A 15900-nucleotide genomic window follows, 5' to 3' on the forward strand; every position below is an offset into this window, starting at 1 on the left:
AGAGGGTGTTGCCCAGGAGGGATTTGCTTGAAATGTTCCTTGAGCTGCCCAGCAGCCCTTGGTGCAGTGAGGTCCCGTGTGTCCTTCCGTGTGGGACACAGCACTGCTGCCCCTCCCAGGCTCACACCCATCTCTGGCTGAAGCTGCGACCAACACGAGCTCTGATCCCTGGTCTGAGATGGGAACATCCCCTCATGCATTCAGAGCCATCCCAGTGCGACAATATCATCAAGCCAAATCACACAGTCAATTTTCACAATCTTTATTGAATCACAATTAATTGTAATCAATGCAACTGTGCCTTAAGCCAGTTTAATTCCCTTAGCTTTAAGGCATTTTTGCTCTTTCCTTTAAGAGTACTGTGCAGCAATCAAGAAGGCAAGAAGTGCCCAGTGATGCGATACATTTAGCAGGGCCAACATCTGCACACTGACAAGGCACTGATCCTACTCGGTGATGAGGATGGCCTTCTCTGTGGAGATCCCTTTGATCTGATTTGAGATCAGCTTGGCTATTATTTTCTTCTCTCCTAGTCTTGTCGGAGTGCATATTATTTCAGACTTCATGATCCTGCCAGGCATTATATCTCTAAGGACAAAGGAAAAACCAAAATAGAACCAGCATGAATTAGGGTTATTTGCCATTTTTCAAGTATTTCTCTTAAAGAAATAGTCACTGCAATGTGTTTAGGGTGGGTGTTCCCCTCCTCCCATGACCAATTTGCAGCAAAAGGGGCAGGGTGGTACTGTCTGGAGGTCCCGGTGATCCTTGGGACCTTCCCCAGAGTTCCTCATACAGCTGAAACACCAAATTCAGCTCTGAAGGAAGCAGCTGTGTTCACACTTGTCAGGCAGCACAGCAGGAGCATGGAGGAGCCCCTGTCATGCCCATCTGCCCTGAGCCTGTCAACTGTTGCGTGGGTCTTTCTGGCCAAATGTTGTGCAGCTTCAAACACAAAGGTCCCTCTTACTCCAAATCTCCTAACTGCTTCTTAAAGGATATTAAAAAAAAAATAAATAAAAAGGGCAGAGTCCTGCCATGGTCATTTCATTGGCTCATCTCCTTACCCCTGGTCAAATGTTGTCATCTTAAATATGCCCAAGCCCTCCACCAGCAGCTTGCAGTTTTCCAGGGTCACATTCAGCTTGTTCTTGAAGATGAATGCACAGGTGAAGTCATTGTACAGTTTGGCTGTTTCTGGCATCTGGCAGAGGAGGAAAGAGAGAAACAAACCCAAAGACTGAGGATTAGAGGGGTAATAAAGATGTCAGAGCTGCTGCAGGTCTGCTCACCATCAGCATGGTGGGGGACAACCCCTTCATATCCCTTCCACCCTCCTGAAGCACTGTCTTTTCCCAGCTGGTTTCTCAACATCTTTTTCCTTCAGGAGGGAGATCTGTGGGCTTGGAGATAGGCCCTGTACAAACTATCCTCTCCCATCCCCTTCTCTCCAGCAGCCCCTGCCTTCCCCTTTTAAAACTTTCATTTCATGGCTGCTTTCAACATTCAAATGAATGTTAAATAGCCAAATAAGATGCCAAGAACCGAGCACCCAGGGGCAGCTGTTTGGGAGATCCCCCAGGGAATGGTAACACCACTATGGTGCTGCTCTGAGCAGAGCTTTAACCCTTGTCCCCCAGGAGCCCAGCTGGCAGCTGCCTCACCTGGACAGTGATGGGGGGATACTGGAATCTCATTGAGGTCTCCTTGGTGAGTTTGTCCTTTGTTTCCCTGACCTCAGCAATGGCAGTGACAAGGATGAGAACTTCATCCTCCACGGAGGACAGCGTCTTCATGTACGCGTCAGGTGCGATTTTCAGGGGGATCTGCATCTCTGCAGGAAAGAAAGCACAGCTTGCTTCATCACACGCCCAGGAACTGGGGGGCAAACTCGGCTCTGGTGGCTGGTCCCAGGGCATGAGCCATGTTTGCTGAGCCCATCCTGCTTTCCCTTCTGGCCAGTCCCTGCGGGGGGAAGCCCTGGCTGGGTGGGTACCTGCCCATGCAGCCCACGGCAAGGGTGGCTGACTCCCACCATCTCCCTGCTCAGACAAGCACTGCCTTGGGCTCGCATCCAGCACCTCAGCAGTCCTCATCCCTGGCTGCCCAGGCACTCAGGAGGAGGCAGAGGAGCAGAAAGTTTGCTACATCAAAGCCTGCACCCCTGAGGGTTTCTCTGCCTGCTATAAAATTGCTGGCTTGCCTTTCACTTCAGGTTATATCTTTAATTGCCTGGACAACCTTCCAGTGGCTCAGAAAAGCCACGACGTTAGCTGTGCTGGTGCTTGAGCACCGCTTTAGCTGCAAAGCTTCCTGATTTCTGGGAATAAAACCAAAAATGCTTTTCTGTTTCCCTAAGTGCATATATGTATGTATGTATATATGTATGGATGTATATACCTATGCATGTATATATAGAGCTACCTTTGTGTCCTACCCTGCTGCATTTTGACAGGAACAGTATACGAGTGAAAACACTCAGCACTCATCAACAGCAAAGACTTTGGTTTTGTTTTGGTTTGGTTTGTTGTTGTTGCTGTTTTGGTTTTTTGGTTTGTTTTTTTTTTTTTTTTTTTGGTGAGTGATTCATGCTGGAAATCAGCAAGAGTTGTTAATTATTTATCACTTGTTAATCTCTAGTTTAGCAAATTTCAGTTACATTGCGTGGGATCAAAAATGCAACCCAGGTTACTCAAATATGTGCAAAACACAGCAGCAAACAGCTCCAGGGATCAGCCAGGCAGGCAGTTGTGAAGTGGGAATTTGCTTGGGCAAAGGATTCAGGAAATAACACTCACCAGTATCACCACCACTCAAATTAGAGTGACAACCACAAGAATAAGAAAAGGCTGAAATGTCCAGCCATCTAAATCCTGTGAGGGATCTGATCCACATGGATGCACACAAAGCCTGTGGTGACATCTTTGATGTTTAGACAGTGAGGATAGGAGGGAGATGCTTCAGCACATCTCGCTCATGCCATGAAAACCTCTCTGTGCTCACACTGATGTATTTCTAACCACCTCCTTGAAGCTGCAGCAGGGCCTTCATATTTGGTCTCTGCTACAGAGGGACCCCAGTCTGTAACTGAGACTTCCAAATGCAGTTAAGAGGGAGGTAGGTTCTAGGCAGGCAATTTCTGCTCTTCACAAACTACAGAGCCATACACTGGTATACTAGTGGAGCCAGTACAAACCCCAGATTGATACAGTAAATTAGTCTACTAATTTACTGTACACAGCAAGCTTTCTGTGCTTACCAGATGGGCCTTCAAGATTAAGGGTCTCCTTGGTAGTTCCAAGATTGGCCTGAACTTTTCCAGTGTAGTACTGCAGCTGGCAGGAGCCAGTAAGGTCAACGGTCCAGTTCCCAGGCGTAGAGATCTTCACCTTGATGGCCATTTCAAGGGGGTTGCCAGGATGCAGAGGTTCTGTATTGGTTATCTCAAGGTGGAGCCCAGTCTTGGTGACTGGCTCATTCGGGGCCAAAGGCTGGATGGTCCCGCTTAGTGTCTGCACAGTTGAAGCGTAGCCTGAACGAGGCATCAACCTCGAAGGACGTAGGAAGCTGTAAGCTCTTTGCATAGACATCCTTTCCTCTCTGGACCCTGGATGAAGAAAAATATGGGTGACAGCTGTATCTCAGTCTCCTCACCCAGAGCTATCTTCCCTTTATTTATGCTTTTGCTAATAAGCAGAGAGGATGTCAGAGCACTTCCAGCCGCTGCTCAGGACAACTTCTTGCTTTGTGCTACCACTAAATCTAACTCTAGCATTCTGGACTGGAAGAATTTCCTGGAAGAGATAATTTAGAGGATGGATACTCTTAAATATTTCAGCCTGATATTTTTGCCCTCCTCACTGAGAAATGTTTAACAGTCTAGGACAACATGGCTGGATCTTGAGAACTGTGGGGAGGAAATGTGGGATTTTTTTCCCCCAATATTTTTTGGGGAATGGAAAGACAAAACGGAGAAGGATGAAGAAATAAAGCAAAGGTCAGCCTGATGACTAGGTTCATCACTCAGCCCATTTCTTTCCCTGCCAGCAAGCTCTCTCGTGTCCCTGAAGAGCAGCCTATAGGTGTCACTGCGGGCACGAGGATGCCCGGGAACAGTGCTGCCTCCCGAGGGTCTCCAGGCCTTACGCTGAGTTTGCCACTGCAGCTACTCCTGCAGTTTTCTCCTGGAAACAACACGTGCTGTGGGGTGACCTGCACGGTCAGGGTCTTTTCTTTGGAACTGCGTTAGAGGACGGGGTCTGTTACCTTCGGGGTACTTGTACTCCCAGGTGATGTCTTCTCGCCTGTTCTGCCCCACGGCCTTTGTGCTGATGTTCTTGCCGATGTCCTGGGTCTCCGTGCCAAGCCTGAAGTACTTCTCCTTGCCGTTCACCTTCCTGACCAGCCAGTAGACTCTGTCAGCGTTCACCTCCGCGTACACGAACTTGCTGTCGTAGGGCAGGTACACATCTCCCTCCCGGACAGCCTTCACCGGGCACGGGCCACACTGGAAACGACCTGCAAAGGGCATTCAGTACCAGATGAGTTCCCAAACACGAGCAGTGACTCCGGGTGTTGCTCCATACTCAGACACACTCAAGCAGGAATCTGTGGCCATGGCAGTTGATACTTAGCAGTAAATAGTCCTCCAACTCAGTTATAAACTCCAAAACCTCTCATTTATCCCACAGCTGCTTGGGAATATTTTATAGATGACCAAGGTCTGGTAGGAGCTTTTGCATGTTTCCCCTCACTTAGATAATTTTAAGGTTAAAAAGCCACAGCTCAGTTTGATAAGAGGAACGGAACATAACGATGCCTTGTCCAAACAAGGGCAATGTGTTTTAAAGAAGTAGATAAAAGAATGTTGAAGTAGCCACACAGGATGCTAAATGTAGCTGGAACCAGTCAATAAACAGATAATGAGCAATATAGTGGCTTTTGTGGCAATGTTATGTGACATGAAAGAACAGCATGTGCCCGAAGAGAAGTTCAAGCAAGGTCATCTGTAATGGTGGGGGTACTTAGTGAATACAACCACCAGAGACCCCTTCGGATGACGCTCCAGGACCATAAGAGGCCTTCCAGTAAGGGGCAGATGCATGCAAATTAGTTCTAGGAGAAATGATGTATTAGCCAGGCTGTATACTCTAATGAATATGTATGATCATGATGCAATAAATGCCTTGTCGTAAAGCTTAATGATACACCCAATTAGAGGAGATATCCTCCGGGTGTCCAGCGTGCTGCAATAATGTATACCTGCTTCCTAATCTTTCAAAATTGTGTTAGAAAGTTTCTTCCTTAGCCAATTTCAGTATGAGGTTATGAAGTCAACTGTGTCCAGATACCTTTGTTTGATCTCTAGGCAATATTCCACTTTCTGCACTTCCCTGAGGATTAACCTTCTGGGGTTTTTCCACCTTCAAATTCCCTGAACCTGTGCAGGGAGTGTAGTCACCAATTTTGGTGGTCACTCCTCCCATCTACCAATGAACAGGCTCATGACCCCAATGACTTAGATGTGCTCTAACCTCTGAAACAACTTTCACGTTGCCACAAGGTTGGTTTTCTGCCTGCCAAGAAATGATGTTCCTTCCATCCTGGGCTGAGGTGGCAGGAGTGAGGCCTGCTGCTATAGAGTGTCACTGCCCCAGTGCATGAAGCCGTGTGTGGGGAGTACCCGGTTTGCTGACTGAGAAGCATGTTTTTCACACAAAATGTCCCTGCCTCCCTCAGGAGTTGCAGAAGAGCCTTTCTAGGCAAATCCTACCTTGACTTTGCTCCTGAGGGGTCGCATCAATTGCCTGCCAGCCACTGAACCCATCTGGCAGGTCGGTTCTCTTCATCCAGACATCATTCCACACGTGGAAGTTCCTGTGTGCATTTGGGTTGGAAAGAAAAGGAGTGAGTTGTTACAGCCTGAAGAGTCATGATCTCCTCCCTTAATCCCTTAGTAAGGGCAGATTTAATGGGTATTTGCAGGTAACCCTGTGAGAACCCCCTGGCTTTCTCTCTCTCTCTCTCTCTCTCTCCAGGGCAACAAACCCCAAGCAGTAGTGAAATTCTCAAAGGAATTGCTGGGGCTGGGCAATGGGGCACAGCAAGGCAGCACAGGGAGTAGGAGGCGTTAGCCCCATTTGGCAGTACCAGACAGAGTCGAAGCTTATGTTCAGCTTTTCTCCTTTGTCATTCAGGTAAATGTCAACCGTCAGGTTCCCCTCCGTGTCGTGGGCCGAATCGAAGGTGCTCACACAGCGGGATGGCACTCCCAGGCAACGCATGACTGCAGCACAGACAGACAAAACACAGGGTCACAAAATCCCTCAGACTGGTGGGCATCGTCTCATCTGACCCCTCTGCCCACTCCTCTACAGCAGGTGCTCAGGACTGTGTCCAGATGGCTTTTGAACATCTCCAAGGATAGAGACTCCATAACCTCTCAGGGCACCCTGTGTCAATGCTGGCCATCCTTACAGTGAAAAAAGCTATTTTCCCAGGTTCAGATAGGCTGTGCCTATCACCTCTGGTCTTGTCATTGAGCATCACTGAGAAGAGCCTGTCTGTGCCCCTCTCCTTCCTGTCAGATATTTACACACAAGGATCAGACCCCCAAATCCTTCTTTTCTCTTGGCTGAGCAGCCCTGGCTCCCTCAGCCTCTCCTTACAGAGAGACCCTGCCACCTCTGTTGCTCAGAGGCACAGTAACTTGGCTTTCTAGCACAGCAATGGGGGTGTCAGAGACGGGAGGTGGGTCACTGCTCACCTGTGTTGAGGACCCCTGCGAAGACCCAGCACTGGCCATAGCGGACAGGCTTCTTTGTTTTGTAGTACTTCTGCAAAATTGTGACACTCCCAATCCAATCCATAGGGGATGTTCCACCAACGTAATTCCCTGACCAGCTCCCCATCAGGACTCCGTTGTCATCATTGGCATTAACCTGTGGCCATACACACATGCAAAGGAGAAAAATAAAGGGATGAGGCAGATGAGGCTTAAACCCCAGGGTCTCTGCCTGCCCTGTGGCTTCCCAGGTGCTCCACAGCCATGTGGGACCCATCAAAGCTGCTGGTGCTGGCTGGGGGTTCCTCTGGTTAGAAAGCCTCCACCTGGATATCTAGAGGGAGGTGGCACCTCTGCTCAGGGCAGTAAAAATTACCTGCATCTTGTATCTTAAGCCACAGGGCTCCTAAAGAGTCCCACCACAGAGAGCAGTTACCTGCCCAAAACACAACCCTTGTGTTGGCCCCACCAACACAACTGATGAGGAAGGACAACCACTGGGACAGCTGCAAGCTTTGGAGATGGGAATATGCTGCATTTTTGTTTGCCTCTTCTCTCCATCCAAAAATGCCTCTGTCTCTTTGCTTGCAGTTTCCCAAAGGAACCTATTTCAGATGCCTCCTGAAATGGTGTTCATGGTCCCAAGGAAAGAAGAGCAAGTAAGGAGGAGGGAAGATATGGAGGGGCAAAGCACTTCACTGAAAGAGGCTTACCAAAGCAGACATGGCTCTGGACACATTTGAAGGATTCCTTCTTTCAGTCAGACTGAGCTTGCTTTTGTCCAGCAGATACATGCAGGCATCCAAGACAAATTCCTCAAACTGTTTTGGGGAGAAAACGGATATATTTTTATATGCCGCTCTGAAACAGAATTTGCTTGTCACTAAAAAGCATGTACTTAGACAAAAATGTATGACTAGCTCTAACTTCTAAACTTCCTTTATGATACTGAATTTCCAAGGCTGTGTGGCTTCCCAAAGCTGTTCTCTCCAAAGAAGGGCTAAAATGAAACCCAGCCTTGGAAGACAAAAGCCTGTCTCACGTGTCTTGCAAACAGTTGGAACCTGACCAAGCAATCTTTACTCCTGTGCACAAAAGTCACCAACGTCATACCCCCACAACTCTGCAAATTACTCACAAGAGTAATGAAAATTTAAGATCTCTACTGATATTAAGTCTATTGACAGAGGTACAAAATAAACCTTGGAAGAAAGAAAGGTACGTAAATGCTAATTATTACAGCAAAGATTCCTAATTAGCAATTGCTGATAAAACTCCCTGAGGTCCAGTTCAGAAAAATGTCAAACATCTGATCCAATGAAGCTTGTCAGAATATCAATATCAATTCTCATTGCTTAACAGCAGAATAAATATTAGGATAGGAACAGCCCTACAGATGATGCCCTTTGGCTCCTTTAGTGTAAAGGCATCAGTGTGAGCACCTTTGTTGGGCTATGTGAGTCCTGCAGATACATATTCTGCTATCCTGTGAAAGTTGTAGACTTATAGAACAAAACAAAACAGAAAAAACCCCCAGATTTGAACATTTTTGGTGGGGATTTCTGTCTGGATAGGGTGCAGGATATTCTGCTTGGATGCCTGTGTGCTTTCTAAAGGGTGCAAATAAATCTGCTCTGGCATTCACCTCTTATCTCTAGCCCAAGCCAGTTTGACATTCTGCTCCTCTGGAGTTATCTCAGAGGCAGTGTGCAGGAACACCCTTCCTGAGAGAGTGGCTGATTGTGTCCTGAACACAGTTGTCAGTGAAGGCACCACTTGAAAGGTGACAACTAGTAATTTTACCCTTTTTATTTCTGACTATGATGCAACAGGTAAATCAGATTTTTTTCCCCATCAGCCCTCCCCATGTCTCATGAGTGATTAACAACACCTACAGTTGCATGAGAGCAGGAGTTTTCTTACAGGATTTTTTTCAGTCAGAAACACCCTGACCCCAGTTTCCATTTCCTTTTCCAAGGGGTCACATGATCTGACTACAAAAGTGCCACTAAACCCTGTTGCCCAGCTGTGGGCGGGGAGCACATGTAGGCACATAGATTACTCTAAGCAGGTGAGCCCTCCCAATGAAGCTGGCAGGGTCATTCCAGCACTTTGAGCTACTCAAAGTAGCTCATGGGCTTCATACCAAAGGGATGAAGAAGGGTAATAGGGCTGACAAGACAGCCGTGTTTTACCTGCCCAAAATTCCAGGGCCTGTTGTAGATGTTGTACGCAGACCCAACATAGATGTAGCCGGTGTCGTTGAGCACATATTCCTTCTTCTGAGCCTCATTGGCCATGTAGACAACATCATCTGGAGAAAAAAATCCCAAACCCTCAGACATCAGGTGGTTTGCACACCCTATATGAAATTTTCTGTGGAAAACTAAACTGAGGTAACCAAGGATCTGCAGCATTCACACCAACAGATGACCATGCAGCACTCCCATTTTTTTTTTGCTCCTATCATGAAAGAATTTCCTACAAGACTAATCTTTCACTTCCCCCTGTTGGTCCATTGCTATATGACCACACTCTTACTGCAAAAATCTTATTTCTGAACGCTGCAGAGTACCAGGTAGACAGAAGAGAGAACTGGGGAACCGATCCCCACCAACCACACAATTTTTTATTCTGGTTATTTTTTTCTGGATCTTAAGCCAACTCAGTTCTCTCTGATAATCTTTGGTTGGCTCAGGGAAACAAGGAGAGATGATACAGAAGTGCAAACACATGTGACAGATAGATGTCCCCCTATGTCCTGGCACTGGAGAATATCCAATGAGGAGCTGGCTCATTGCTATTATCCAGCTTCTCACTGGCTCCATGAGGATGCTGCTTACAGTGTTTTATGGGGAAAAAGCAATGTATGTAAGAAAGAGAATAGGGAAAATATGAGGTAAAATTCCACCTGGGACAATCCCTGGTAGCAGTAATTATCACTCCCAGTTGCAGGATCACTCACCTTCACACCAAGGATTGAACAAAAGGTAGATGACACCATTTTCAGGCTTGTAAATGTTAGTGCCAGTCTTCACGTGCAGGTCGTATTTGCCCACAGGGGCATTGGGTGAGCTGGTGACAGACAGCAGGCACTGAGGAGGCAAAAAGGAGAGATGGCATGAGAGATGGATGATGCACGCCACCACGGCCACAGGCATGGCACAAGCATGGTGCCACAGAACTGGCACGAGTGGCACAGCTGAGGGCCATGGAGGTCCCTGCAGGGAAAAAGGGGAAGGCAGTGGGATAGGGTGAAGCCTGCCTGTGCATGGGGGGAGCAATGAAACAAGCAGGACAAGGCTGCTGCCCATCTAAAATCATAGGCCTAAGGGAAGTCAGGATGGGGGTACAAGGATGCTTTGCTCTGTAGCTTCTGATGGGCTTGGTACTGGGCATTGGGCCCCTTGCCCACAGGCTCTACCTCTTTGCCATCCTTCTTCACAAGGGAGATTTTCCACCCATTGAAATCCTCCCGCTCCGGTTTCAGCGACAGCAGGCTCCCCCTGTTTTTCACTGGATTTTCACCTAGAAACAAACCCAAGACAATATGTGTGAGGGTTGTAGAGGTCTGCAAGGCCTGTGCAGCGCCAGGAAGAGGCAGCTGGATGCTCCTGGGGCTCTCTGGCTTTGCCTGGTGGCTGGAGAGGGACTGCTCCTTACCGATGCCAAAGCGCAGAGACAGCTTGTCGCCAGCCCTCAGCTCCCTGTTGAGGCTGACCTGCACCTGGAAGGGCTGCCCACGCCGCACCACCAGGTTCTTGATGTTGTACCCGTCTGTGTGGTGCTGCCGGGTGTTCTGGCTCTTCAGAAGGTCAATCCCAGTGGCCTTCAGACTGTCCTCTGGAAAGAGAGAGAAAAAAGAAGAGATTGATGGTAATTTTCGCCATAAAGACAGTTTTCTTCTTCTTGACACAGCCCTGTGAGTCATCAAAATATCTAGAGTAACAAAAAATATCTAGTGATCTGGCATAAGACAATATAAAATAAATAAAATTTTAAAAAATACACAGAGATGAACCTCAGACTCCCTGGGCAGATATGCAGGGGGAGGAGGCAGAATCTTGCTGCAGCAGCTCAGGGTTGGATAGTCAGAGAGCAAGGCAAGAGCTTGTCCCTGCTCTGGATGGATTGCTGTAGAACACTTACCCCAAAGCACTGCCCCCTCACGACAACTGCTGCTTTTCCCATTTGGCTTCAGCACAGATTTACTCCCCAGCAAGAACCCCCTGCAAGTGCCTTGCTCCCATTCATTCTCAACACAGCAGCTGATTTTTAAGATACAGTATTTAAAATGGCTGTCTCCTCTCCCGCAACTCTGGATGGGAGCAGGGCCAGGAAAGGCCTCAGCATCTCTGTGTCCAGTAGCTCGTGGTGCAGAGCTGTGGCATAGGAGTGGAGCTCCAAGAGGCACAACCCAGTGACACACCTGAGCAAAAAGAAAGCCCTCAGCTTTGAATGATGATGGAGATTTGGGGGTCACTGCATCAGGCTTTGGCAGGCTGCCCAGTGGTAGCAGGAAAAGCCAGAGCATTCCGTGTGAACAGGTAGGGAGTAACAATACCTCATAAGCACTCTTCTCATGAGTGATTCAGATGAAGACATGGGAGAGGCGAAAACGGGTTACGGTGACTTTGAAATTAGCAAGTCAAAAGCATAATGGTTGAAGAGATTAATTCACCAAATGTCTTGACAAATTTGCATGGTACCTGGCAACCATGCAAATTTGAGTATCAACAAGAGCCATCCCTAACACCAAAGGGGCTGGAATCTGCTGGTAGCTGCTGTGGCGTGAGAGATGCCACATGCAGGGCTGGTCCCAGGGCAGGCTGAAATCAGTGGCATGCCTCCTTCTGCAACCTGGGCTGTGCAGTGACTGCAGCCTTGAGTAAACAGAACCGACCACCCAAGGGTTCTGACCAGACTACTACCTCTGTGTATTTCTTCTTAGTAAATATATAAACCATATTTATCTTTATTACATAACAGATCTATATGGCACAACAAATAGCACAACAAATTAAAATTGACCAGCATCTTTTATTAACCAATGTAATCTTCCAGTGCTTTTTGTCTGCTTGCTGCATGCCAGCTGTCAGCCTTGGGCTGATGTTTTGCGCAATGGGGTGTGTGTACATTTATGTCAAAAAATTTCATCTGGAACTAGCTGCTTAGCCCTCTTGAGGACAAAGGGGAAGTGCATTTTCCTCAGCATTAACAAATCTCCAAACACTAAAGCTGCTCAACCTTGTTCTTTATGGAAAACCCTGGTGCTGGGATGAGAAGATACCAGAAAGCCCTGGTCCTGGGAGTGGGCTGCAAGGGGATGTGAGAGTTAAACACATAGGATAGCTGTGGGAAAGGGCCCTAGGAAATCCATCCTTGCAGCATTTCTTAACTTAGGAGCTGCATATCCATCCCATTTCTGGACATCACCAGTGCTGTCAACCTCTGTTGAGGATGCACAGGGAACATTCACTGGCAACAGCTGCCTTGGAATGTCTCCTGACCGTGCTGAGCACAGTGCCAAAGACCTGTCTCCACTCAGCACTGCCCATCAGTTGTGCTGCACTTATTCCTGTGCAAACACACCTGTGATACCCTTTGATCTGACTGCCACGGTGTCCTGTGCCAAGGAATGCCTCAGAGCGAGCCAGTGGCGCACCCATCACCACATTTGAGGGGGCTTGGCCGCAGCTCATCTTCCCTGGGCAACCCTCGCCTGCTGCTTCGTCTTCCTGCCCTGGGCACGGAGCTGGGCCCCCACACACCCTGTGTCCAGCTGCCTGCAGGCACCTTGGTTTGCCAACACGGAAATCAGTGATTTATAGAAGAGCCCAGTGTACCTAGAACACGCCCGCTCACAGGACAGAGGCTCAGGCTTTGAGAGACAGTCCTGTCTGTGCTCGCTTCTGGGCCAGGCCAGAAACAAACCCAAACCCCAAAGGCTGTCAGATTTCTTTTCCTTATTTAATAGAAAAAAATTCAAGGCGGTACTTTGTCTCCTAGTTCCATGATTTATCCTTTACAGAGCTCCTTCCTTTACTAATCCACAAGCCCCATTGCACTGCTGCCTGTCTAGAGATGTTCAGAGCTTCAAGAGACCAGTGATCAAAAATGGACATATGAGACCTTGGCACTGGTAAGTATGTGAGGCCTTTTTTCCCTTATGATGAGGAGGTGATGGGATTTTAAAAACCTATCAATATGGAGCAGGGTATTTACAGTATGTCTGGCTTCAGTGGGAACAAGGGCTGCTCAGAAGGACAGAAGGGAATTGGGATGAGAACTGTAGTTTTTCAAGAGAAAGCATAATTTGGATCCCTAAATTTACTCCTGATTTTTGCCAGCCTCCATGCACATCCCAGAGATGTGAGATCACATCCCAAAGATGCTGTTGTCCAAGACTTCCTGGGAAATTTCAGCTCATCCACATTCGGAGTACAGAGGTTTGAAATTGAGGGACTCAGAGCAGTGTCAAAACACGCCTCCCCTCCTGAAAGCCGTGGAGACCTGCTCCCAACTCTTCTGCAGGCACCACCCAGCCCACATGTGCATCTGCTCAGCTACATCCCAAACTCCAGGGGTTTTGGGCATTCTAGGGCTGGGCTGGCCAGTGGTGCTGGTTCAGCTGCTGCTTCAGGAGTGACCCTTCAGGCACCTTTCCAGGTAGATGCAGGATCTCCTGACAACAGGGCAGGCATGACAGCCATGGGACAGACCTCAAGCCCAAACAAATACTCCTTTTGATTATTTTGACACTTCTATCAGGTGCTATCAGCCATCACTAAAGAGTAATAATCTACATGACAAAGTAGCTGAAAGAAAGAAATTCTTTTAACACTGATGCGGGACCAGTTTAAAAAAGCTGCATTTCCTTCCCATTTTCACTGACAGAACCAGATGTCTACAGGTTGAAGAACAGTGATGAAAAATGAGCTGTCTTGCAATTAATTACCAATCTGTCAAAAGCAGAATTTGCACAGCCAGAGCAAACTGATCCCCTTTGAGCAGCGCTGGTACCAAAACTTCTTTCCTCAAGGAAAGAGGACAATCAGAGGGGTGAGAACCTCTGGTGCTGCTACTCTCCCTGCAGGAGATTTGCCAAACCTCATACCTAACAAATCATACAAAGCATTAAAAACTCACCAGTGTTGCTGGACATGGTTCTTGTCAGAGTTTCTATCTGAGATGCTTGTGATGCCAGCAGCTTCCAAGCTCCTGAGTAGTCTGCCACTTGCTTCTGAGTGTGGAGAAGGAAGACAGGCTGTCCTTTTTATCTGTCTTGCTCTGAGGTGTCAGCAGGTCCACTGCCAAGGGGTGGTGTTTCGAGAAAGGAAGTTCCCGTGGAAAAAAAAAAAAAAAGAGACTACAATTCCCTCTGCACATAGTCAGACCCTGAAAAACAGCGAAACTTAAATCCTGGCTCACATGGAAGGTGAATTTGCACAATCAGATGACAAGTGGACAGACCCTTCAGTGACAAACAGTAAAATCATAAGCTACATGAGTAAGAGTTCACCTATGCCCTAATATCCAGGTCACCAGAACTGCAACTCCAGGGCTAACTTTACAAGGAAGCCCACAAATATTTAATCCTTAGGAGAACAGTGCTCCCCATTAGGACCAGTCTAACATTCTTTCAAGTTAATGAGGTTTTTGTCATCACATTTGGGACAGAAATACTTGGAGCTGTGTGCTAAAATCCAGCCTTTACACATGTGGGTTGAAAAGCTGAAGGATCCTAGCACTGGCCCTCTCCCTACAGGATGAGGTGGACATCAAGGGAGATAGCCCAGTGGGAGCACTGAGTGGGAAAGAGGAAAATGAGGCTATGTCCAGGAAAAGAAATGTATGTAATGGAAAAGGAGCTGTTTGCTGGCTGCTCTTTCCTGACAGTTCTCTTTCAGGAAAGAGTTCAGTCAAGGTCTCTGCCTTGGCTGAACCCTACATGCCCCACTGCCACCCTGGTCCTCAGGGTGATCAAAGATGGAGAGATAAGTCTACACCACAGAGGTGAGCTGGTGGTATACAGGCCACCAGTGACATGGGCACACTGTCCAGAAAGAGATATAAATGTCCCCAGGCACCCAGAAATGTAGAACTGGCTCAGCTGTGGGAGCAGCCTCAGCTTCCTGATGCCTCCCTCAATGGCAACAGCCCAGGGTTCAGCAAGGAAGAATTCTGTTTGCAAGGCTGCCATGTCTAAATGTAGGTTCTTCCTAAAGAGGATCTCCCTGTGGAAGCCTTCAAAGGCACCGACTTTTCTCCATTGGTTTAGGTAAGTAGGCATTTCCTTCAGGAAGACTGTTTCCCTTGGTGCAAACAAGGAGCTGAGTTAGCAGATGCCACCCTCGGAGCATGTCCCTGCTTGCTGGCAGGTGTATGTTGGATGTCCTTACTTGACAGCATGACTAGGGCACCACAGGGCACCGAGGGTTCAGCACACATCCATAATCTCGCAGGACATCCGCAAGGACATCTGAACCACCAACGTTCTTAGCAGATGGAGCATCACTCACCATTCAGCACCAGACAATGCGCTGGCAACTACGCATTTCACTATTGACAAAAACACTGCAGCCCTCTTTTACCTTCCCGTGTTGCTTTTATTCTGCATTTCCTTCCTCCTAGAGGGTGAAAGACATTTTTGTTTAGAGGCAGTATGGGATGAAGTAAAGCATAAACGGAATGTCAGTACAACAACATAACCAGTAATGCATGTAATCTGAACATTTATGATGTATCTTACTGGTTTCCACCTAACTGCAGCAAAAATAATCCATGTCAGTTAAGTCACTGACAGTAGCTTCCTAATCCAGTCTCAACCTGTTTTATACATCATTCTATGCTTGGTTGGAGGCATCTTACGTTGTGTTGACATGATAGTCCTGCAGCAAAATTGTAGATTTTTGTGAACAGGAACAGATCTATGTTGGTAACGTTTGCTTCTGAAAAAACTTTTCTAGATGTGTGCTGGAGGGTGAGCAAGGGAAGCAGGGCATGTATTCACCCGAGACAGTCATACTTCCACTCCTGTGGAGTTTTGCAAAACCTTGATTTCAACAGTGTGCATGTCCTGACCCTCGCTTTAAACCTCAGAGTTTGAGGAAAGA

The 15900-nt window shown here is 47.6% G+C and overlaps 1 protein-coding gene across 1 annotated transcript; it reads right to left on the minus strand.

Annotated features, from left to right (window-relative positions):
* Positions 1-241: 241 nt before the first annotated feature.
* On the minus strand, positions 242-14379 carry TGM4 (transglutaminase 4). The gene is made up of 14 exons (XM_063407095.1): positions 13934-14379; positions 10448-10627; positions 10209-10312; positions 9750-9879; positions 8980-9098; positions 7498-7605; positions 6767-6941; positions 6151-6286; positions 5774-5877; positions 4267-4518; positions 3260-3607; positions 1665-1834; positions 1068-1204; positions 242-588 (listed from the first exon to the last, which is right to left on the minus strand). The coding sequence occupies exons 1-14, from the start codon at positions 13947-13949 to the stop codon at positions 447-449; spliced, it is 2121 nt and encodes a 706-aa protein (XP_063263165.1). The 5' UTR covers positions 13950-14379; the 3' UTR covers positions 242-446.
* Positions 14380-15900: the final 1521 nt, after the last annotated feature.

This window comes from Prinia subflava, chromosome 1, assembly GCF_021018805.1.
Source record: "Prinia subflava isolate CZ2003 ecotype Zambia chromosome 1, Cam_Psub_1.2, whole genome shotgun sequence".
NCBI lineage: Eukaryota > Metazoa > Chordata > Aves > Passeriformes > Cisticolidae > Prinia > Prinia subflava.

Coding starts and splice junctions, on each gene's coding strand:
- TGM4 (XM_063407095.1), bottom strand. Junction 7,606..8,979: donor GGCCCTGGAATTTTGGGCAG/GTAAAACACGGC, acceptor TCCCCAAAACAG/TTTGAGGAATTTGTCTTGGA. Junction 6,942..7,497: donor CCAGAGCCATGTCTGCTTTG/GTAAGCCTCTTT, acceptor GTATGGCCACAG/GTTAATGCCAATGATGACAA.